Here is a 24,718-nt window from a genome sequence, read left to right on the forward strand (position 1 = left end):
AGAAGCTTGTTTATCCCTGTAGTGTAAAAATCTGTGCTTCTAGATTTGACAAATTCTTGGAAAGCATTTGCTGCTTCCTGCTTGCTATGGAAGACTTTTTCCTGCAAAAAGTAGTTGAGATTCTTGAAGAAGTGGTAGTCAGTTGGCAAGAAGTCAGGTGAATATGGTGGATGAGGCAAAACTTTATAGCCCAATTTGTTCAACTTTGAAGCGTTGGCTGTGCGACATGCAGTGGGGTGTTTTCTGGAGTCTCCTCTGGGCCCTTTCTGTTGACCAGTGCTGGCTGCAGGTGGTGCAATTTTTGGTGCATCTCATCAGTTTGCTGAGCCTTCTTCTCAGATATCATGGCTTCACCAGGATTCAGAAAGCTGTAGTGGATCAGACCAGTAGCAGAGTGCCAGTAACTAGAACCTTTTTTGGGGGGCAAGTTTAGCTTAGGGAAGTGCTTGTGAACTTCTTCTCGGTTCAGCCACTGAGCTGGTTGTCACTGGTTGTCATATAAGAGCCACTTTTCATTGCATGTCACAATCTGATCAAGAAAAATGGTTTGTTGTTGTTGCATAGAAGAAAAGGTGATACTTCAAAACGATAACTTTTTTGACTTGCAGTCAGCTCATGAGGCACCCACTTATCTAGCTTTTTCACCTTTCCAATTTGCTTCAAATGCCAAAAGTTGGTAGGATTGTCAACATTGAGTTCTTTGGCAACATCTTGTGTAGCTGTAAGAGGATCAGCTTTGATGATCCTCTCAGTTGGTCATTGTCAATTTATGATGCTGGCCACCACACACCTCATCTTCAAGGCTTTCCTTTGCAAAACTCCTTGAGCCACTGCACTGTAGTACAAGTTATCAGTTCCTGGGTCAAACGTGTTGTTGATGTTGTGAGTTGTCTCTGCTGCTTTAGGACCCATTTTAAATTCAAATAAGAAAATCACTTGAATTTGCTTTTTGTCTAACATTATTTCCCTAGTCTAAAATAAATATAAAATAAACAGCAAGTAATAAGTCATCAGCAAAAAAAAGCAAGAATGCACATTAGAATGATATATAACATAACCACATTTAAGAATGTATTCCAATCATATCAAACTGCAAACTTCAACAATGCAAAACTGCAATTACTTTTGCACCAACCTAATACATTTTCATGGTTGTTGATTTTTTTTAATCTCGTTCTGATTTCTTGCTTAGGTTTCTTTTTCTATCAGCTATGGCTGGCTTATCACTATTTCTCATTTTTTCCATAGGTTTCCCTGATTATTTTGGCCAAACATGGCTATAAACCTTTGTATTCCTCTTGGCATTGCTGACATGAGTCCTGTAGTGTGTGACCAATTATTAGATACTTGGACCTAGTCTGTAGAGGAATGCTATTATATTATAGAAAATGAAATTTTAATATTGGCTTTCAGATAATAGTGCATTAGGAAATGAAAGGAAATATATGTGTGATTTAGGGGTCCTTAAGTGCAAGGACTGTGTTTTATTCACTGTGGTATTTCAGCCCAGTGAATGCCACATAGCAGCCACACTATTAGTGAATGAATGAATGCTGCTTGTAAGTTTATTTTTATTGGAGCATAGTTGCTTTACAGTGTTGCATAGTTTTCTGCTATATAGCAAAGTGAATCAGTCATATGTGTATGTGTGTGTGTGTGTGCTTATATGTCCCCTCAACAGAGCACTGAGTTCCCTGTGCTATTCTGTAGGTTCTCATTCATTTTCTGTTTTATACATAGTAGTGTGTATATCTCAGTCTCAGTCTCCCAATTCATCCCTCCCTTTGCCCCCTTAGTGTCCACATGTTTGTTCTCTACAACTGTTTCTCTATTACCGCTTTGAAAATATGTTCATCTGTATGATTTTTCTAGATTCCATATATGTGTGTTAATATACGGTATTTGTTTTTCTGATTTTCCTGTGTGATAGTCCCAGAGTCTGCCCACATCTCTGTAAATAGCAGAGTTTCGTTCTTTTTATGGCTGAGATGCTGGGAGGGATTGGGGGCAGGAGGAGAAGGGGACGACAGAGGATGAGATGGCTGGATGGCAGCACCACATGATGGACAAGAGTTTGAGTAAACTCTGGGAGTTGGTGATGGACAGGGAGGCCTGGCGTGCTGCGATTCATGGGGTCGCAAGGAGTCAGACACGACTGAGTGACTGAACTGAATTGAATATTCCATTGTATATATGTGCCACATCTTCTTTACCCATTCATTTGTTGATGCTGTTTATAAGTTTAATTGACTGTTCCTTTTCACCTAGTCCTTGTGGTTGTCTTCTTCCTAAAGCAGTGCTTCTCAAGTCAGTAACCCTTCTCACCTGTCTTATTTTCCCCTCAGTCCTCCAAACACTCTCCATCCCATTTAGGTAGAGTGAGTATAACTAGTTAACTTGCTACTAATATTTCAGTGATGTTGCCTTTCGCGTGATTATGTGTAAGGATAGCCAACCTTTGCTCAACTTGCGGAGACTAGACAGAAGCAAAGATACAAGGAAGTTGCTTCAGACAAAAGGGTGGTTTTGAGATAAAGTTTGTCACTAGAATTCTGCAGTTGTTTTAATCACATCATTTTGTCCTACAGTTCATTCAGGAAACCAGTATTAGGTAAACAAGATGTAGTTCCTGTGTTCAAGTAGTTTACTGTCTAAAAAAGTAAGTAGATACTAAAGTAAATCACAAAAGTATATTAGTCTATAACAAGTGCAGTGATGAAGATGGGAAAAAGTTTTTGTAGCAGTGATTGAACGTTACCTAAACTTCTTAAGATTGTAGGTAGGGGAAGTGTTTAGAGAACAAGGAAAGAGGCAACATCTGAGCTGCATCTTAAGGATGAACAGAAGTTATCATGATGATACTGTAGTTAGTAGACATGTATGCTGTCTACACACAGGTGATGACATAAACCAAGGCTTGGAGGCAAGAAGCAGGTCCTTGTTTGGAGATTATAAAGTGTTAGGCAGGGTGTGTCTGGAAATAAGGTGCATTCAGGGGTCAAATCATGAAGGAGCTTGGATATCATGGTAGAGCATTTATCATATGGTAGAGAGCTACTGAAGGGTTTTAAGAAGACGAATGCCAGAGGTAAATCATTGAGTCAGCAGAATTTCTTTGGTGTTTTTGTGGATTCTAGAGAGGAATGCTTCTACTTTTCTGAAACCTAAAGTTTAGGTAAGGAGGCTCAAGATAGGAAAACAGAGCTGATAATGCAGAAGTTGTCTTATACCATAGGGGGTAGTTTCTCATACGTAGGAAAAATCTTTATTTTAGTGAATATAAGTCCTTCCTATTTAGTGGGGGAAAAAACTTTTAAAAATTCATATATAAAGTTGACAACATGGAGATAATATCATTGAGACTCTTTCTCAATACATATATACAAGCATTCCTCACTTTGTGTGGTTCCAGTATACACAGCTTTCACTTACCATGGTTTAATTAACACCAGTCTCCCAACAACATGGTTCAAATTTCACTTACCACAATATATTGACTGTGATTAGCTGCATAAAGTATAAACTTTGCTACTGGTTCTTCAGCTTACAAGTCTCTGCATAAATAGTAGATGTGCATCAAGATCAGTGACCAGTCACATCTCTTCATTCAGAATCTGTTGGTGGTTATACCGTGCACATCTGTTAGTTACTACACAGATGGCAGAGTGTGTCGCTGTGTTGCTTCCTTCTCTCTGTGATGAACTCATGTGACATTTTACATAGATGGATAATCAAAAAAAAAAAGAAAACCTGGTAAACAAGATGAAAGTACAGTGAAATAAAGAAATAGTGAAACAGAAATTGAAATTGGAATTGAATACAGATGGAATTATAGAAGAAATAGCTGATCCTGGAACATTGCTGCCATTTGAGTGAACTCTAGATATGCAGAGAGAACTTAGTAAAGGTGAACTTTTGACATAAGAGGAAAGGATCGTGATGTATAGGATAGAGATGTCCCAGAGGAGGTTACAACAGCAAAAAAAAAAAAAAAAAAACTTAGAAGAACTCTTGGACCTATTTCATGACACTGAAAGTGCAAAGGATGAAATGTTGGAAGTTGACCTATACTTAGAAAGGAGTGTGACAGTTTGCCAAACCATAGGGATATATGTTTGCTCAGTATGGTTCTTTATACAAGAAAAGCACACTATTCAAACTACTCTTCATAAATTTTTGCTAAGAAATGGAACTTTAATTTTCGTGGTTTCTAACATTTTAAATTACACTGTACTAAATTAATCTTAGCTTAACATTTTTTTCATCTCCCTGTACAAGTGTAACTGACAGACTTTTTAACATTTGACAAAAATTTTTAAAGATCACAGACTTTTCCCCATTATTAATATTTCTTGCATGGTTTCAGACTATATTCTCAGTTTTATAGATCTCTAGTACCATGCAAAGCAAGGATGGTTCTGCATGTAAATGTTTCCACTCTTTTCCTTATGGATAAATATTTTATTTATTTATCCAAAATTTAGTTACTTGGGGAAGTTCAGGTATATACTTGAAGTTTGTTTCCTTTCCATCCCTTAATATTTCTAATTTTGATTCAGTTGTATCTTTCTTTTTTGTCCTGTGTGGTCATATGTTGATAACCTATTCAAATTAGTGTTAAAAGAAGTATTAAAATTAAAATCTCTCTATTAAAATTAGATTCTAAGCTCCACTTATTATTGGAGTTTTTAGCAAGGCAACTTTCCATCACAACAAAAATTAAGAAAACTCTATAACTCTTAACACTGAGTTTTTAGTCTGTTCTAAAACAATTTGTAAATTTTTCTATTGGTACTTAAGAAATGCATTTTCAGTATATTCATCAGAGAAAAATCATATGTTGTTAGTTACTGGACCTTTTTTGTTCTTCCTATGTGGGTATAGGAAGAACAGTGACTCAAATAGTATTTTCAAAAGGCTATGATATAAACAAATTTTAAAATATAAGCAGTCAGGTTCTTAGATTGGGGCTATGTCAAAACTTGAATGTTGGTATTTTTTCCCAGGAACATTATTTGCTTCATTTTTAAAAAAAATGTTGCAGATTAGCATTTAGAAAACAAATGAGGCCTATAGTCACATATTAGGGAATAGGGAGACTTTTATACAATAATGGTGCTAACTCCAGAATATTACAGTAGAATAATATTACATTGAAAAATAGCAAAAAGATATTTTCTCCCATTTAGAACTTTTATTTCAATATTAAGAGAGTTGAAATATCATATTAAATAATACTTAGAATCTATTTTCCGCCAAATAACTTAAATTCCTCTTTGTCTTTACATCAATTCATTTATTCATTCAGATCTTTCCATCAATTAATTGACAAGCACTTACTATGTTCTAGACACTGAGCATATCATATTAAAATCGTTTAAGAACTTAGGTTTAAACTCTTTGAGGAGCTCATATACCATCTCTAACTCCACCCTCAAATCTAAGTTATAATCATGTCTCACCTAGACTGTCATAGTAGCCTCCTACCTGATCCACCCTCTTTCCCTTCCACTCATCCCAGAGTCGCCATATTTGTTTCAGGTCATACGCCCATGGGAACCCGAATCTGGTTTTTCTCTGATACATACATCAGTGTTACTTAAATTCTTCCTATGCTTCAAAGCCTGAATTGCCTCTTATAAATGCCTTTGTTTTTCATTGAATGCAGGGTGAAAAGAAAAAAGTGAATTTCTTAACAGATTCTAGTAATTGCAGAATCCTAGCAGGTTAAAGGAAATCTAGCAGTAGTTAAATTCAGTGCCATCGTTTTACAGATGAAGACTTGGAAACTCATGATATGACTAGCTACTGGCAAAACTGGATCTAGAGTTCAGTGTGCTTGGTCTTTTCATTATTAGTAGTAAACCAAACCAAACCAAACACATTTTGTGTTTCACTTAGGCTCTTTTGATTGCAAAGAATGGAGACAGGCTAGCTCAAGGAAGAGAGAATTATTTCAATCCTCTCTACAGCATTGAGGGAAAGCGGAGATGCATGGAGTCTAAAAATATGTATTGTAATATGACTTGGTCTCATGGAGACAGGTACTGATTCAAAGCAGCTCTGAGTATCTTAGCATTAGTTTGCAGCTCTTTTACTATACTTTTCTGTTAGTACTGCTGCTCCCCTCCTCTCTCTGCATCTGCCTTTTCGTGTTACCTGGTTTTCCCTCTGACAACAACTTTCTTTCTCAATATAGTTTCTTTTCACAATAATTTTTTAAGTTGTACTTTGGCTTTCTTCTCTTTCTCTTATCTTCCCTCTTTGTCAGTCTTTCTAGCTTTAGCTAAGTACCTAAATCAGTCTTCCCTTCCTTCTATTCCCTCCTTCCTTCCTGTTGAACTTATTTTTAAAAAGATTTTAATTGGCCCAGCTTGACCCTGTTTATGAGAAAGCCTCTACTCCAAGTGTCCTTATAGGCTACTGGCCAGACTTCATACTGGCTTCCCTTAGATTGAGTGCCATCTCCTGTGGCTGAGGTAGAGTGGGAGTGAGCTCATGAAGAAAAGATCATGACTGTTTGGTGTTGCCCTCTTATTAAAGGCTGTTGATGAAGAAGAATCTCTTAGGAAGGAATTGTACATTTAGAGGATATCATGGTCAATGTGTCTAGTTCACTGTTATAAACTGCTTCAGGGAAAGTAAGCTAACAAAGTTGTAGCACCACTGTGTTTTGTTTCACCAAGGCTGAGGAGGGAAGAATCTCTGGTCAGAGAAACAGATAGTGGCCAAAGAAAGGGAAGCGTATAATTAGACTCAGCAGTACACAGAAATAAAAACAAGGAAGTAAAGATTTAATACAGGTTTTTTGTTTGTTTGTTGTTAAAGAAAAGGAACTAGGCCCATGGCAGAGAGTTTCTCTATCTGTATGCCTCTCACCCTGGCTCCTCATTTGTCATCTTCGTGACACTCTCCTAGGAACTACACCCTTCTAGAGCTGCTGCGTCATCCGAGGGAGCTGCAGCCACTATTTTAGTGCTGAGGACATTTCTTATTTCCCAGGATTAAAAAAGTGAAAAAGCTAGGTTTGTGGATATTTTTTTATCTGTAGAATCTTAACATTTGGACAGTTGAGAACAGTGTCCCCTGTTTTGTAATTAGGCTGGTATTTATCTATCTTTAAAAAAAAAAGTATAAACTCAGAGTGAAACTGTGGGTGTAATAGAGGCCATTGGTAAATGTGTAACTTTAATAATTCCTTTTGTTGATTTGCCTTGGTTATCTACAATTGAACATTTGATGAGAATGAGACTATCCTACATTTGAGTTTGAGACAAATATAAAGACATATAAAGTAAGTAGAAGGGCAGGTTACTAAGCTCATGATGAATCTGTCAAACCAACATGATTCCACTTACTACCTACATGACTTTGGTCATATCATTTAATTTCTCAGATAATTTTCTCATCTGTAAAACTGGAGAAGGAAATGGCAATCCACTCCAGTATTCTTGTTTGGAGAATCCCATGGACAGAGGAGTCTGGCAGTTTACAGTCCATGAGGTCTCAATGAGTCGGACACAACTGAAGCGACTTGGCGTGGCATAAATGGGGAAGATACCTGCTTCATAGGATTGCTATAGAATTAGCCACTTCCTTGTTTTTGTTAGTTTTATTATTAGTTCAGGGAAGTTTCTTTGTGCCTTCCTTCTTTCCCCTCCTCTTTTTTCCCATGTTCTTTCTTGTGGCCACTTCTCTGATTTTTAGTAGTCTAATCAGGAAAGAACAGAGCTCTCAGAGGACAGGCCATTTCCTCTGCACTCTGCTTTTTTCCTTCTGTTATTCCCTTGTTACTTATATGCTTACATTTACAGATAACACAAAAATTTTTGCCTCCAACTTGCTTTCTTACATTTTCTGATCTTCTCTCTGTTTCCCAAGAGTCTCTCTACTTAAACATTTTCTTATGTTTTAAGTTTACCATCTCAGAAACTGCTTAAATCATTTCCCTATTTTTCAAATAGGCACCTCTTCTAATTTTCCCATTGTCTAACCAGAGTATAATTTCCTTCTCTAATTCATGAATTCATGTTCATAAGTCCTCAGTGATTAATCCTGAATGACTCTCTTCCCTCTGTTACTCTATATCCTGAAACCCCAAAAACGTATCTTCAGTTTGCTGTACATTAATTTGAAGTTTCTGATATTTGTAAACTATGATTTATTTCAGGTTTTTGAAATTTGCTCAGAATTCTGAGATTCTTTTAAAAAGGAACTTTCTTTTGTTCTTTTATATACAGCAAAATCGAATAAACAGCAGGTTGCCCTGCTGATTGTTAATTAGAGCTGTATAAATATGCTGATTCTTTGTTCCTGTCTTTTTTTTTTTTTTTTGCGTCCTTCCTTTTGCTCATAGAATATCTTTCTAGAGCATAAAGATTGTTATCTCTTTTATATCTTTGAATGTTGATAATAGAGATTAAGATTTGACTTTGGTTCTTATTTGGAAAATCTTTTTTGTTACTAATGTCTTTTTTTTTTAATTGAGATATAATTGACATATAACATTGGTTATTGATTTCTTAGATAGCCTTATAAACCTCCTTTGGATGGACTTAAACAGTCTCTTTTATTCACTCATTCACAGAATGTTTCGACAATGTTTTAGAGAAACTGCATGAATATGGTCCAGTTTTTCAATAATTACAAACAGAATATATCTGAGAGCATTTCATTTCAGCATTAATGAACTAAAACCAACTTTTAAAAAGCTGCAGCAGAATTGAGCAGACCTATTGCAAGATACCAGCCTTTTATAAATGATACTGTCTTTTTATTCAATACTATGTAACCATTTTACTTGCCAACAACAAATCATTCAAATAGCATTCAAAATTGATTAAGAATTATTAATAAGAATATCTTATTTAATAAATTAAATTTTATTAAATTAAAAGGATAGCATTTAATAAGAAATAGATTAGTAATAATTTGCATTAATGAGAAAAACGGAAGTTGGGTTGAATGACAACTGTGGTTAGTTATTGGACTCACAAGGGTTTACTATTCACAGCATGTCTTCACCTTTACCGTTGCAGGGTCTCAAGGGGCATCCAGGACTCCCAGGACTCCAAGGGGAACAAGTAAGTATTCTTCCTTTGTCAGACTTGCATCTCTCCAGTGAAAAAAATACACAGTGGGAAACTCCATTGAGAGATTATTTTTCCACACTTAACTCTTTAAGTTTTTCTTAATGCTTTTAAGGAAACGCTTTTTTTAATGCTTATTTTTTTCTTAATGCTTTCAATTTTCTTAATGTCTTTTTCCTGTCAATTTTTCTTAATTCTTTGACTCTTTTTAGTACAGGAAAAACTTCTAATTTATTATCTACTAAACTTTGTTGATTTTTTTATATCTTAGACTGACTTTCAACTATCTGCCTAATATGCTCCAGAACAGCTGTTTTAAACTTTTGTTATTCATAAACTCTTGTGAGAATCTTATAAATGCTGTGAACCCTGTCCCCGGATTATCCATACATATGCACAGGTGCACACACACACACTCTGATTTTCTTGTATGTTTCAGGGGCTTGCCTGTTCTCCAAAGTCTATTCACAGCTGTTAGTTCCCTACCCTTGTGTGAAGGAATGCAAATAAGTTTGATAAAAATCCAAATTAGAATGGCAGTATGCTATTTTTTGTTCATTCTGTATATACGCACATATGTTAAAGTCAAAACAGTTTGGGAACTGTTTAGTTTTTAATCATGTTATTTCTTCTTTCTCCCACCAGAAAATAATATATCATTATGTCACAGGAAAAAATAAAGTCAAATCTCTTGTTTTCAATACAATGTGTACTAGGCCAGTATGAATAAATCAGTGAAAAGGGTGGGAGATTAGATACTAACTAAGGTGACAAATCATTATTGGAGATTTAGCAAAGAGCCTCAGAAAGCCCTAAGGGGAGCTCCAGAAAGAAAAGTGATGGATTATCCCTGAGGGAAAGACAAATAAAGAAATAAAGCCAATTTTTTCTTTTGTTCATTCATGTTAGAGGAACAGTAAGCTCTGTTAAGTCCCTGAGGCACAGTTTTTCAAGATTGCTAACTACTGGACATGGCAAGAAAAGCAATATATGTATTTGTAGCAAGTACAATCTTAATTTCTTCAGTACTTAACAATCTCAAGTACAAGATCAAATGAGTGCTGAAAAGCATTTGAGCATTTGTAGAAAAAAAAAAAAAAAACAACAGAAGGGCAAGAGGGAAAGAGAGATTAGATCCTGGGGAAGGAAAAAAATTCCTAGAATCCTGCTTTGGCAGAAATGTGTGGATTCCAATGAAGAAAACCTGACACATCACAAGTTAGTGAGAAAACCGACCGTTTGTCAGTACTGACCAGTTTTCTCATAACTGCTCTGTTATCTAGTTCCAGTAGAATACATGTCCTAGTTCTGAGGGTGGTATGCTTGTGAGAAGAGTCTAAAATCAGTTTTAAAGATCAGAACATGTATTATTGGAATCAGTTCTATTTTATATAATTCAAGAAGAAAAAAGACAAAATTGGTGATAACTGCGAGGAACAACTAAAATCATTTTGCATTTTAACTGTTGGAAACACTGGACGTTAAGAGGAGCATGACTAATTGCTAGGAGACATTCCCGTCTGGAAAATTTGTAAATATCTATTAACTGGCCAGAAACATTGAGGAAAGTAATTATATCATCTGTGTAAGCTCCAGTATTAAGAGCTGTCATTTACTGAGTCTTTATTGGCTGCCAAACTGTACTACTGTTAACTGGAACTTCAAGTAGTATAATTGTGTATTGAATATTTCCATATGTTAACTCATTTGACACTTCACAACACTAAGAATTATTATAATTACCCCTGCTTTTAAATATATTTTCCCACATAGTTCTATTTTCTCTACATTATAATCCTGTGACCTAGATATTACCATTGTATTTACTAATGAATAAATGAAGACACAGGGAGGACCCATGCTAGCAGTGCTTGGACTCTCAATGAAGTCTGACTCAGAGAGTCAGCTTTAATTCTTCAAGTGAGAAGTGGGATTGGGACAGGTTTACTAGTCCTGATTTTTCCAGGAGTAGAGAGATAACCCTGTGTCTAAATTACTCCAGACAATCTACAGATTAAAGTGAGCCATTGAGTTACAGTATTTCTTTTGAGTCTTTTGAGCTCTGTGGTTGTCCAAGTGATTTTAGGGTGTGGTTGGCTTAGAGTATGTTTATGCCACATACAACTGCTGAAAGCTTACTTACTGTCTTTATTTACTGCTGCTCCAGGAGAGCAGGATTCGGTCATCGAATAAAGTCCTTCTGTGTATTTCTCTGTGCAGCTGGAATGTGTTATATCTCTACATGTTCTCTCAACACCCTCTATGAAAATCTGTTCAAAATCAGATTTCATTTATGTCTTAAAACAGATTGTTTTTTAATTGAGGTTGACTAACCTAATTTGACAACAGACTGGTTCCAAATAGGAAAAGGAGTACATCAAGGCTGTATATTGTCACCCTGCTTATTTAACTTATATGCAGAGTACATCATGAGAAACGCTGGGCTGGAAGAAGCACAAGCTGGAATCAAGATTGCTGGGAGAAATATCAATAACCTCAGATATGCAGATGACACCACCCTTATGGCAGAAAGTGAAGAGGAACTAAAAAGTCTCTTGATGAAAGTGAAAGAGGAGAGTGAAAAAGTTGACTTAAAGCTCAACATTCAGAAAACTAAGATCATGGCATCTGGTCCCATCACTTTATGGGAAATAGGTGGGGAAATAGTAGAAACAGTGTCAGACTTTATTTTGGGGGGCTCCAAAATCACTGCAGATGGTGACTGCAGCCATGAAATTAAAAGACACTCCTTGGAAGGAAAGTTATGACCAACCTAGATAGCATATTAAAAAGCAAAGACATTACTCTGCCAACAAAGGTCTGTCTGGTCAAGGCTATGGTTTTTCCAGTGGTCATGTATGGATGTGAGAGTTGGACTGTGAAGAAAGCTGAGTGCCGAAGAATTGATGCTTTTGAACTGTGGTGTTGGAGAAGACTCTTGAGAGTCCTTTGGACTGCAAGGAGATCCAACCAGTCCATCCTAAAGGAGATCAGTCCTGGGTGTTCGTTGGAAGGACTGATGCTGAAGCTGAAACTCCAATACTTTGGCCACTGCATGCAAAGAGCTGACTCATTGGAAAAGACCCTGGTGCTGGGAGGGATTGGGGGTGGGAGGAGAAGGGGACGACAGAGGATGAGATGGCTGGATGGTATCACCGACTCGATGGGCATGAGTTTGAGTCAACTCCGGGAGTTGGTGATGGACAGGGAGGCCTGGCATGCTGTGATTCATGGGGTCGCAAAGAGTCAGACACGACTGAGCGACTGAACTGAACTGAACCTAATTTGGCTAGGAAACTAAAGAAAGGGATGGTGGTTGCCATTAACCAGAACCTACAGAATAAAATCAGCGTTTTATGTTTATTTCGCTCTTTCCTATTGTCATAACCAAATATAAGGTTTTTCTGGAGGTCTGGATATAGGCCTGTATGTTTTAAAGTTGGATGGGGAATAGAAGAAGCATTTGTAAATAGACTGAAGCAAATCTCATGATTAGAGGGCTTTCCTTTGAGTACTACTATAAGTTATTTACACTTCAAACCTCCACTAGGGAGACAACCTTTAATGGTGGTCTCTGGAGTTAGACTTGCTGACTTAAATTCTGACTTTCTACATAGCTGAGTGACTTTCCACTGGTGGCAAACACATTGTGTCTTATTTTTTGCATCTGTAAAATAGGGATAATGATATCTACCTTATAGGGTTTGGGTAGATTGAATAAGATAATACATATAAAATACTTGAAATTGTGCTTGGCATTTAAGTGCTCAATAAACATTATAGGGATAAAATATATACTATGTATAATGTTAATAAGGTAATTTCTAGTACATAAATATAGTTTCTGAAATTCATAGGATATAATCTCTACATGTAGATGAGAATTTTCTGTAATTCTCAGATCACTCTTTATTCACATTCTGTTAAGTTTTTCACTGTCGTATATATGTGTGTGTGTGTGTGTGTGTGTGTGTGTGTATATACACATGACAACTTTAGTCAGATCATCTGGATTTACATTCAGGATCTGCTACTTACTATGCCATCTCAGGCACATTTCGTAACTTCTCTATATCTTTCTTACTTCAAATGTAGAATGAAGAACATAGTATCTATCATACTTTATATCATAGATATAAAGTAGCTGTAAATCACATTGCATGGTGATGTGATTAGCACATAAAAATGTGTTGAAGTGAAGTGAAAGTCACTCAGTCATGTATGACTCTTTGTGACCCTATGGACTATACCATGGAATAGTCTATAGACTATAGACTAGTCCATGGAATTCTCCAGGTCAGAAAGAGTGAGTAGCCTTTCCCTTCTCCAGGGGATCTTCCCCACCCAGGGATCGAACCCAGGTCTCCCACATTGCAGGTGGATTTTTTACCACCTGAGCCACAAGGGAAATCCAAGAATACTAGAGTGGGTAGCCTATTCCTTCTCCAGTGGATCTTCCCAGCGTTGGAATCGAACCAGGGTCTCCTGCATTGCAGGCGGATTCTTTACGAACTGAGCTATGAGGGAAGCCCAACACACAGAAAAAATGTTAAGTAAATAGTAATTGTTGAAGCAAGGAAAGGAAGGGGGAGAGAAAAGGGAGAAAACAAAACTGAGAAATGTATTCTGAGAAAAGTGGAGAGAAGGACATATTAGGAGAATACGAGTCTAAAAGAATGGAAGGGTGAAAACTTTCAACTGTGATCCTTCATTTGCCTCTTTCTTGGACTGTTTTTTCTCTAGATTTTTCAGATTTCAGGAATTTTATAGTGTTTCTATGGTTAAACTAGAGAAATTAGTACAATCTTCTGTATGCTTCAGAGCAGAGGGGCAAAGGACTAGTGTCCTTTGTACTAGTATTATTATCTAACACAAACAACCACCAGGAAGAGTTTTTACAGAATAAAGAATCTATGAAAATTATCACTGCTATCATCATTTCAGTTCAGTTCAGTCATCCAGTCATGTCTGACTCTTTGTGACCCCATGGACTGCAGCACACCAGGCTTCCCTGTCCATCACCAACTCCCGGTACTTGCTCAAACTCATGTCCATTGAGTCAGTGATGCCATCCAACCAGCTCATCCTCTGTTGTCCCCTTCTCCTCCCGCCTTCAGTCTTTCCCAGCATCAGAGTCTTTTCAAATGAGTCAGTTCTTTACATCAGTTGGCCAAAGTAGTGGGGTTTCAGCTTCAGCATCAGTCCTTCCAATGAATATTCATGACTGATTTCCTTTAGGATTAACTGGTTGGATCTCCTTGCTGTCCAAGGGACTCTCAAGAGTCTTCTCCACCACCACAGTTCAAAAGCTTCAATTCTTTGGTGCTCAGCTTTCTTTATAGTCCAACTCTCACATCCATACATGACTACCAGAAAAAATATATTTGACTAGATGGACCTTTGCTGGCAAAGTCTCTGCTTTTTAATATGCTGTCTAGGTGGTTATAGCTTTTCTTCCAAGGAGCAAGCATATTTTAATTTCATGGCTGCAGTTACCATCTGCAGTGATTTTGGAGCCCCAGAAAATAAAGTCTGTCATTGTTCCCATTGTTTCCCCATCTATTTGCCATGAAGTGATGGGACCAAAGGCTATGATCTTAATTTTCTGAATGTTGAGTTTTAAGCCAACATTTTCACTCTCTTCCTTTACTTTCATCAAGAGGCTCTTTAGTTCTTCTTTGCTTTCTCCCATAATGGTAGTGTCATCTGTCCATCTGAGGTCATTAATGTTTTTCGGAAGTCTTGATTCAGCTTGTGTTTCATCCAGCCTGTCATTTCACATGATGTACTCTGCATATAAGTTAAATAAACAGCATGACAATATACAGCCTTTACATACTCCTTTCCCAATTTGGAACCATTCTCTTGTTCCATGTCTGGTTCTAACTGTTGCTTCTTGACCTGCATACAGATTTCTCAGGAGGCAGATCAGGTGGTCTGGTATTCTTATCTCTTTGAGAATTTTCTACAGTTTGTTGTGATCCACACAATCAAAGGCTTTGGCACAGTCAATAAAGCAGAAGTAGGTGTTTTTCTGGAACTCTCTTTTTCAATGATCCAGTGGATGTTAGCAATTTGATCTCTGGTTCCTCTGCCTTTTCTAAATCCAGCTTGAACATCTAGAAGTTCACAGTTCACGTACTGTTGAAGCCTGACTTGGAGAATTTTGAGCATTACTTTGCTAACATGTGAGATGAGTGCAATTGTGTGGTAGTTTGAACATACTTTGGCATTGCCTTTCTTACATTTTTTTTTTTTTTGGCATTTCCTTAGTTCACAAGTTATGTATTAGACCTAAGTGAATGAATGAATCATGTATCAGTGGAAGAAAGTAACAACATATGAAGGTATTTCTTCTCACTTTTCCACAGGGTTCTGCAGCAAGTTTCCTTTCTTATCTGTTTGAGTCTCCATGTATCAGCCTTCCTTGAGTAAACTGGGTCTTAAATCAGGCACAGAAGGTTGTCAATTCAAAGTGAGTTTCCCATTCAAAGTTGCTATGTGAATTTTTAGATATACCTATGCCATAATACAGGTATTTAACACTTAATATCCATTTACCTACCTTCTGAAGCTTGTGCTCTGATAATTAAGGGGAGTTGCAGGATGGCTGAGACAAGGAGTTCAATCTGTAAAGATACTGGTTATTACACAATGTATCAACTCTTTCTCTAATGTAAATGTTTTTTTTAAATTCATGTATCACTGAATTTTTTATCCTATATTTATCTGCATTTATCCCACATTTAATAATCAGTATCTCATTTAGGTCCCTAATCTAATAGTTGTATTCATTTTTATTTAGCAACTTATCTCATTTTCTTTTTTTTTTTTTTTTTCAATTTGAAAGCAGTCCATGTTTCTTAACTGACGAGATTACAAAAATAATCATGGTAGATACCTTAGTTCATCCTTCTATTAAGCCTGTTGATATGGTCTTCCCTGTTGCCAGCATCTCCAGCTTCTACAAAATGCATGGCTCTTTTCTTCATCTCACCTCACGGAGAAGACAGTTTGAAGGCCCATAGGAAGTTGTTTGCTTCTTTAAGATGTTTTCCAACAGTACTGATCTCATGAATCAGATGACCTTCATGCAGATAATGCCATATTTGCCAAGAGACCAGCGATCAACACATTATCTGTCAGGAAAATTCACTGCTTGTTGATTTTGATGTTAATTTACTGACTTCAGGTTTGGGTAACCCCATGCAATGTATTCTTACCTTGAGAATCCCATGGACAGAGGAGCCTGGCAGGCTACAGTCCATGGGGTTGCAACAGTTGGACACAACTTAGCGACTAAACCACATGCAATGTATGGTTCCACTCTTCTCAGCATGTTAATTGAAACCTTGTTGAGCTTCAGGAGGTGCCATTGAACATCTGACAGAGGCAAAGTTGCAACGCCTTTCAAATCTTTGATACCTCTGTTCCTGATGACAAGTGCCAATTTGGGTTCTGTGGGCACATAGAAGTTGCTGGCTTTTCTTGCCATCCTAGCCATTTGAATTTCAGTTCTGTATATCTGCTTGTCTTCTTTGTGATAGGGCCTAGCTTTTTCATAGATAAACTTTTTGCCTTTCAAAGCATCATTTAGGCAAATTATTTCTCAGCACTTGATCTTAAGCTCTGTGAAATTCTTTTGCTTTTTCTTAAGGATTTCTGGCATAGCAGGAACCTTTTTTTCCTTCTCTTCTGCACCCTCCATGGTTCCAGCCAGGAAAGAGGCCATTTTCATTTTAAATAGATGACTTCAGTCAGATAAGCAACATGCAGGACTCTTCATATTTTTATATGGAAAAATATTCTTTAAAACCTTGGGTATTATGAATACCCCAGGTTTGCTTTCTTTGCTTCTTTGGTCTTTGCTGTATTTTTTATTATTTTATTTTTCATTTTAGGGAATTCCAGGGTTCACTGGTAATATTGGTTCACGTGGTTATCCTGGCAGGCAGGTGAGGTAACTATATTTAAACTTTTCTTTTTATGTCTCACTTGGTTAATGCATTGTATGTTCCAATTTCAAGAGTTAATGTTCAAATGATAATTGGTTTATTTTATTAAATAATGAATTATTCATAGCAAAATAATTCCAAAAAATTCTAACATCAAAATTGTAAAAATTCTTCAAAAATTTTATTGCAGAAAAATTTTACTTAAAAAAAGAGTGGGATTTTTAAACAAGTTTGATATGATATTCAATGGAACTTTTTAAATTAAAATGGCCCAGTAGGCTAATAAAATGTTAAACAGTGTTGCTACTGATTTTACAATATTACCACTGACTAAAATGAAGTAATGATATGAGTTAAGACTCTCTTTGATATGCAGCATTTTTTAATAATGCAATTATAAACACTTGGGACATAGTTGCCGGTGCTACATATACCACTATCTGAATACTTTTTATCTAAATTGGATTCAAGTCTTTGTATACTGTTTTGAAAATTCATTTTAATCATTTCATATTTATTTCCCTCTAATGTCTAACTCTTTCTAGCTATTTCTTTTTTTTTCTAGTTATTTCATATAGGCTAATAAGAGAAAAAAATTTTCTTTCCTAGGCTTTCATTAATTACTTACTCTTGAAATTAATTGTTCATTTAGCATACTAGAAAACTGTATTTATATAAAATATCTTTTTTATTCTCTAGAATTAGGGAATTGAAAATGCCAGAAGATAATCTAGTATTAATAAAATTCCATTTTTAAACCTTTAAAGTATGTGGAGGGTATTACATGAGTCTTAGTACCAAGTAATGTTTTGTATTTATCTGAAAAATATATAAATACTCAGACATATGGAAATTGATCTGAAGTTTAAAAATGTACTTATTTTTTAAAGTAGAAATATATTTTAGATAAGTGAATTAGAACTGTTCTAAAAGAACAGGGCTTTCCAATGAGAAATAACTGAAATAATTGTGTCTGACAGTTGTGTTAATCTACTTTATTTAGAAATCTAAAATATATTTGTGTATAGATTATATACATTGGCTTTTTTGCTTCTGAAATTCTAAAATCCCTAAAATGTATATGGTCTTCACTAAGTATACAGTTCTGAAGTTTATACTTGTAAAAATGATATCTTTTATTTGCCCCTTTTTATTAATTATCAACAACTCTTTAAAAAGTACTAGAGAATGATGGTAATGTCTTTTGTTTGCACTAGGGTTTAGCTGGACCAGATGGTAATCCAGGACCTAAAGGTGTACGAGTGAGTAAGCATTTTCATCGTTTTGTTAAGTATGCTTAAATGTAAGTAGAATGACATATACAAAATACTTATTTTCACACTTCCACACTTCCATTACTTTGAATGTAATGCGGGTTTAGCCTGGAAAGAAGTATACTTATTTTTCTATTTTAGATTTGGAAAACATTTTCCTTTTTTTCTTTTTTTTCCCCCCAATTATTTTTATTAGTTGGAGGCTAATTACTTTACAATATTGTAGTGGTTTTTGTCATACATTGACATGAATCAGCCATGGATTTACATGTGTTCCCCATCCTGAACCCCACTCCCACCTCCCTCCCCATCCCATCCCTCTGGGTCATCCCAGGGCACCAGCCCCGAGCCCTTGTCTCATGCATCCAATCTGGACTGGCGATCTGTTTCACACTTGATAATATACATGTTTCGATGCTGTTAATCACAAATGGGACCTAATTAAACTTAAAAGCTTTTGCACAACAAAGGAATCTATAAGCAAGGTGAAAAGACAGCCTTCAGAATTGGAGAAAATAATAGCAAATGAAGAAACAAAGGATTAATCTCAAAAATATACAAGCAACTCCTGCAGCTCAATTCCAGAAAAATAAATGACCCAATCAAAAGATGGGCCAAAGATCTAAACAGACATTTCTCCAAAGAAGACATACAGATGGCTAACAAACACGTGAAAAGATGCTCAACATCACTCATTATCAGAGAAATGCAAATCAAAACCTCAGTGAGGTACCATTACACGCCAGTCAGGATGGCTGCTATCCAAATGTCTACAAGCAATAAATGCTGGAGAGGGTGTATAGAAAAGGGAACCCTCTTACACTGTTGGTGGGAATGCAAACTAGTATAGCCACTATGGAGGACAGTGTGTAGATTCCTTAAAAAGCTGGAAATAGAACTGCCATATGACCCAGCAATCCCACTCCTGGGCATACACACCGAGGAAACCAGATCTGAAAGAGACACGTGCACCCCAATGTTCATCGCAGCACTGTTTATAATAGCCAGGACATGGAAGCAACCTAGATGCCCATCAGCAGATGAATGGATAAGGAAGCTGTGGTACATATACACCATGGAATATTACTCAACTATTAAAAAGAATACATTTGAATCAGGTCTAATGAGATGGATGAAACTGGAGCCCATTATACAGAGTGAAGTAAGCCAGAAAGATAAACACCAATACAGTATACTAACACATATACATGGAATTAAGAAGGTATACTTATTTAATATGCATCTTTATTGTTAAGGCCAAAGAGAGCAGTCTTACAGTGGTAGTTCTTGCATCATTCTTTGATAGCTCCTACATATATATTATTTATATTATTTTTCTAGCCCCTTGAAAAATGGTATGTTATACCATTTCTGGTATGTTAGAAATACACTCTATAAGCATTTGTAATATTTTTTATATGTGACTGTATGTAAACTTAAGAAGTCACAACGAAAGAAATGTGAAGAGACAAAAAAATTCCTATTCAAGGCTGAAGTAATAATACAAAAACTATCTGGACTAAAGAAATAGCTGCAAGAAAGAAACTTACATGTTCAAAAGAACATAGTTTTGTACTTCTAACCATTAAAATCAAAGCTGATTCTAGGAAAAATTTATAAAACTAAAATTTTTCTTTTTTAATTCTCTATTTAATAGCCAGTTATTTTCCAGAATCTATATCTTCCTTATATTACCTAAAATAACTTTTAGAAATAAGGAAAACAAAAAATATTTAAACAGTGTGTGCTATTGTTGTTGTTATTTAGTCGCTAAGTCATGCCAACTCTTTGCAAACCCATGAACTGCAGCACACTAGGCTCCCCTGTTCTTCACCATCTCCTGGAGTTTGCGCAACTCATGTCCATTGAGTCAGTGATGCCATCCAACCATCTCATCCTCTGTCGCCCCTGTCTCCTCTTGCCCTCAATCTTTCTTAGCATCAAGGTCTTTTCCAAGGAGTCGCCTCTTCGCATCAAGTAGCCAAATTTTTGGAGCTTGAACTTCAGCATCAATCATTCCAATGAATATTCAGGATTGATTTCCTTTAGGATTGACTAGTTTGATCTCCTTGCTGTCCAAGGGACTCTTAAGAGTCTTCTCCAGCACCACAGTTTTAAAGCAGCAATTCTTTGTTGCTCTGCCTTCTTTATGGTCCAACTCATATTCGTACATGACTACTGGAAATATCATAGCTTTGACTAGATGGGCCGTTGTCAGCCAAGTGATGTCTCTGCTTTTTAATACACTGTCTAGGTTGGTCATAGGTTTTCTTCAAAGGAGTGAGTGTCTTTTAATTTCATGGCTACAGTCACCATTCACAGTAATTTTTGGAACACAAGAAAAGAAAAGAAAAGTTTTTCACTGTTTCCCCTTTTTCTCCATTTATTTGCTATGAAGTGATGGGACAATGATGCCTTTGTTTTTTGACTACTGTGTTTTAAGCCAACTTTTTACTCTCCTCTTTCCCCTTCATCAAGAGGCTCTTTAGTTCCTTTTTGTTCTCTGCCATGAAATTAGTATCATCTGCATATCTGAGGTTGTTGATATTTCTCCCAGTAATCTTGTTTCCAGCTTGTGATTCATCCAGCCCGACATTTCACATGATGTACTCTTCTTAGAAGTAAATAAACAGGTGACAACATACAGCCTTGATGTACTCCTTTCCCAATTTTGAACCAGTCCATTGTTCCATGTCCAGTTCTAACTGTTGCATCTTGTCCTGCATACAGCTTTTCAGGAAAGAGATAAGGTGGTCTGGTGTTCCTGTCTCTTTAAGAATTTTCCATCGTTTGTTGTGATCCACACAGTCAGAGGCTTTAGTATAGTCTATGAAGCAGAAGTAGATGTTTTTCTGGAATTCCCTTGCTTTTTCTATGATCCAGCTGATGTTGGCAATTTGATCTCTGATTCCTCTGCCTTTTTTAAATACACCTTGAACATCTGGAAGTTCATGGTTCACATACTGCATAAGCCTAGCTGAAGGATTTTGAGCATTACTTTGCTAGCATGTGAAATGAGTGCAATTGTACAGTAGTTTGAACATTTTTTGACATTGCCTTCCTTTGGAATTGGAATGAAAACTGACCTTTTCCAGTCCTGTGGTCACTGCTGAGTTTTCCACATCTGTTGGCATATTGAATGAAGCACTTTAACAGCATCATCTTTTAGAATTTGCAATAGTTCATTTGGAATTCCATCACCTCTACTGGCTTTATTCATAGTGGTGTTTCCAAGGGCCACTGAACTTCACATTCCAGGCTATCTGGCTCTAGGTGAGTGACCACACCATTTTGTGGTTGTCTGGGTCATTGCTGTTGCAACTGCTAAGTAACTTCAGTTGTGTCCGACTCTGTGCATCCCCACAGACGGCAGCCCACCAGGCTCCTCCATCCCTGGGATTCTCCAGGCAAGAAAACTGGAGTGGGTTGCCATTTCCTTCTCCATCTGGGTCATTAAGATATTTTTTTATATAGTTCTCCTGTGTATTCCTGCCATTTCTTTCCTTTATTGTGCCCATCTTTGCATAAAGTATTCCCTTGGTATCTACAATTTTCTTGAAGAGATTTCTAGTCTTTCCCAGTCTATCATTTTCCTTTATTTCTTTGCATTGTTCACTTAAGCCTTTGTTATCTTTTCTTGCTATTCTCTGGAACTCTGGAACTCAGTTGGGTATATCTTTCGCTTTCTCCTTTGTCTTTCTCTTCTCTTCTTTTCTCAGCTGTTTGTAACGCCTCCTCAGACAACCATTTTGCCTTTTTGCATTTCTTTTTCTTGGGGATGTTTTTGATCACCTCCTGAACAGTGTTGCAAACCTCTATCCATAGTTCTTCTGGCCCTCCATCTACTAGATCTAATCCCTTGAATCTGTTTGTCACCTACACTGTATATTCATAAGGGGTTTGATTTAGGTCATACCTGAATGGTCTAGTGGTTTTCCCTCCTTTCTTCAATTTAAGTCTGTATTTGCAATAAGGAGCTCATGATCTGAGTCACAGTCATTCCCAGGTTTTTTTTTTTTTTTTTTAGCTGACTGTGTCTAGTTTCTCCATATTCAGCTGCAAAGAATATAATCAATCTGATTTCGGTATTCACCATCCAATGACATCTATGTATAGAGTTGTCTCTTGTATTGTTGGCAGAGAGTGTTTGCTCTGACGAGTGTGTTCTCTTGGCAAAAGTCTGTTAGCCTTTGCCCTGCTTCATTTTGCACTCCAAGGCCAAGCTTGCCTGTTACTCCATGTGTCTCTTGGCTTCCTACGTTTGCATTCCAGTCCCCTATGATGAAAAGGGCATCATTTTTTGTTGGTAGTTCTAGAAGGTCTTGTAGGTCTTCATAGAACCGTTCCACTTCAACTTCTTTGGCATTAGTGGTTGGGGCATAGGCTTGGATTACTGTGATGTTGAATGGTTTGCCTTGGATATGAACAGAGATCATTCTGTCGTTTTTGAGACTGCACCCAAGTACTGCATTTCAGATTCTCTTTTTGACTATGAGGGCTTCTCCATTTCTTCTAAGGTATTCTTATTCACAGTAGAAGATATAATGATCATTTGAATTAAATTCGCCCATTCTCGTCTATTTAAGTTCACTGATTTCCAGAATGTCAATGTTCACTCTTGCCATCTCCTACTTGACCACATCCAATTTACCTTGATTTATGGGCCTAACATTCCAGGTTCCTATGCAGTATTGTTCTTTACAGCATTGGACTTGACTTTAACCACCAGACATATCCACAGCTGAGCAACATTTCTGCTTTTGCCCAGCCTCTTCATTCTTTCCGGAGCTATTTCTCTGCTCTTCCCCAGTTGCCTGTTGGACACCTACCAACCTGGGGGGCTTATCTTCTGGTGTCATATACTTTTACCTTTTCATTGTGTTCATGGGGTTCTTAAGGCAAGAATACTGAATTGGTTTGCCATTCACTTCTCCAGTGGATCACGTTTTGTCAGGCCCTGACTAGCAGGTACATGCCCATCAGTAGCTCCATGTAGCCAGAAAACATGTGTTTTAATGTATGTGCTATAATGATGCCTTAATTTTTAAAAAATTCTTAAACATTTTCAAATATGTCATGTGTATTTTCTTCTTTAATTTTGCTATCAATCCTGTGAAGTAGGAGAACACATATATTGTCTCCATTTTACAGATGAGAAAACAGTCAGCTGTGGAACTGACATGGTTTGATCTAGTCGTAGCAGTACTCAAACCAACATCTTCTCACCTTTAGCTCTGTACTCTTCCACTATCCTGTGCTGTCTCTACCCTTGCACCAAGTGAAAATATAATGGGGAAAAGTGATGTATATTTTATTAAAGCTGCACTGAACGCACATACTTACTTGGATTTGGAAAACAAGGAGAGATTACTGGATAAGAACATAGGCTTTGGAGTTAGACAAGACTGCTTCCCCCCCACCACCAACCCCTCATTTACTAGCTTTGTGACTTTCGATGCCATTAATCTCTTCTGTGTCTCATTTTTCTTAACTTATTAAAAGGTGAAAATGAAACTTACCTCTAGGTGCTTATGAGAACTACCTGAGCTTAATATTCCTAAAGCACAGTGCCTACCACATGGCATGCACTTTCTCTGCAGATTTTATCATTTTTCTGGAATTTGGGAGTTACTTGTGTGTGTGAGCTAAAGTTGTAGACCTGTTATTTGGCGCTGTGCAGTTTTCTTTTACTACATTTTCTCATCTTGCTCCTGTGATTCCTTTAACTTTTCTAAGTTCTCCTTTTTGTCATTTTTGTATCATATTATCTATCCTTTTGTTCCTTTTTCCCCCATTTGTGTTGAAAATTACTCTCTAGGGTGTAACCCTTTTTAATTTTTTTTATGTTTTGATGGCAACTTCATGAAAGCATTAAAAAAAAAAAAACTAATCCTTTTCTGACTAATTTAATTGATTTAATCCTTTCATTTTCCTTTGGGAGTGAGGGAAGAGTCAGCAGAGCCATTTCTCTAGGTTTCATATTCACAAAGAGTCCAAATGTAAACTTTGATATTATTAATAACTACAAATGTTCAAAAAACAAAATTTGTTCAAAACAAATATACACTGACAGGATTATGGTTTTTATTTAATTTGTGTCCTATTACTGGATAATACCACATGCTATATACTGTAAATTAATATTTTTATAAATCATGTGATAAATTATCTTTTGAATCTCCCTATTTGGTTGCATTTCCTGGTGTTAAAATAATTATTTTTAAAATATGAATGTTTGAAATCATTTTGCAGCCCTCCTTTAGTATCTCTTTGTGTAATAACTGGCCAGGTATCTCAAAAAGTAGAAGTATGTAAACCTCTCCTGATGTTTTTATTTGCCCTGATGGTGACAGAATTGCCTCTGTCTTACACAATACAGAATTGCCTCTGTTTGGATATA

General features: G+C 36.6%; 1 protein-coding gene across 8 annotated transcripts in view; it reads left to right on the forward strand.

Annotated features, from left to right (window-relative positions):
* The window catches only part of COL24A1 (collagen type XXIV alpha 1 chain), a 371,899-nt gene that overhangs the window by 76,460 nt on the left and 270,721 nt on the right, over positions 1-24,718 (forward strand). For all 8 annotated transcript variants that reach the window (XM_043460779.1, XM_043460785.1, XM_043460778.1 and 5 more), the window contains 3 exons: positions 9,039-9,083; positions 16,991-17,044; positions 18,262-18,306. In XM_043460779.1, coding sequence (XP_043316714.1) covers positions 9,039-9,083; positions 16,991-17,044; positions 18,262-18,306 — 144 coding nt within the window. The remainder of the gene's footprint in view (positions 1-9,038; positions 9,084-16,990; positions 17,045-18,261; positions 18,307-24,718) is intronic.

The sequence above is a fragment of the Cervus canadensis genome, chromosome 2 (genome assembly GCF_019320065.1).
Source record: "Cervus canadensis isolate Bull #8, Minnesota chromosome 2, ASM1932006v1, whole genome shotgun sequence".
NCBI lineage: Eukaryota > Metazoa > Chordata > Mammalia > Artiodactyla > Cervidae > Cervus > Cervus canadensis.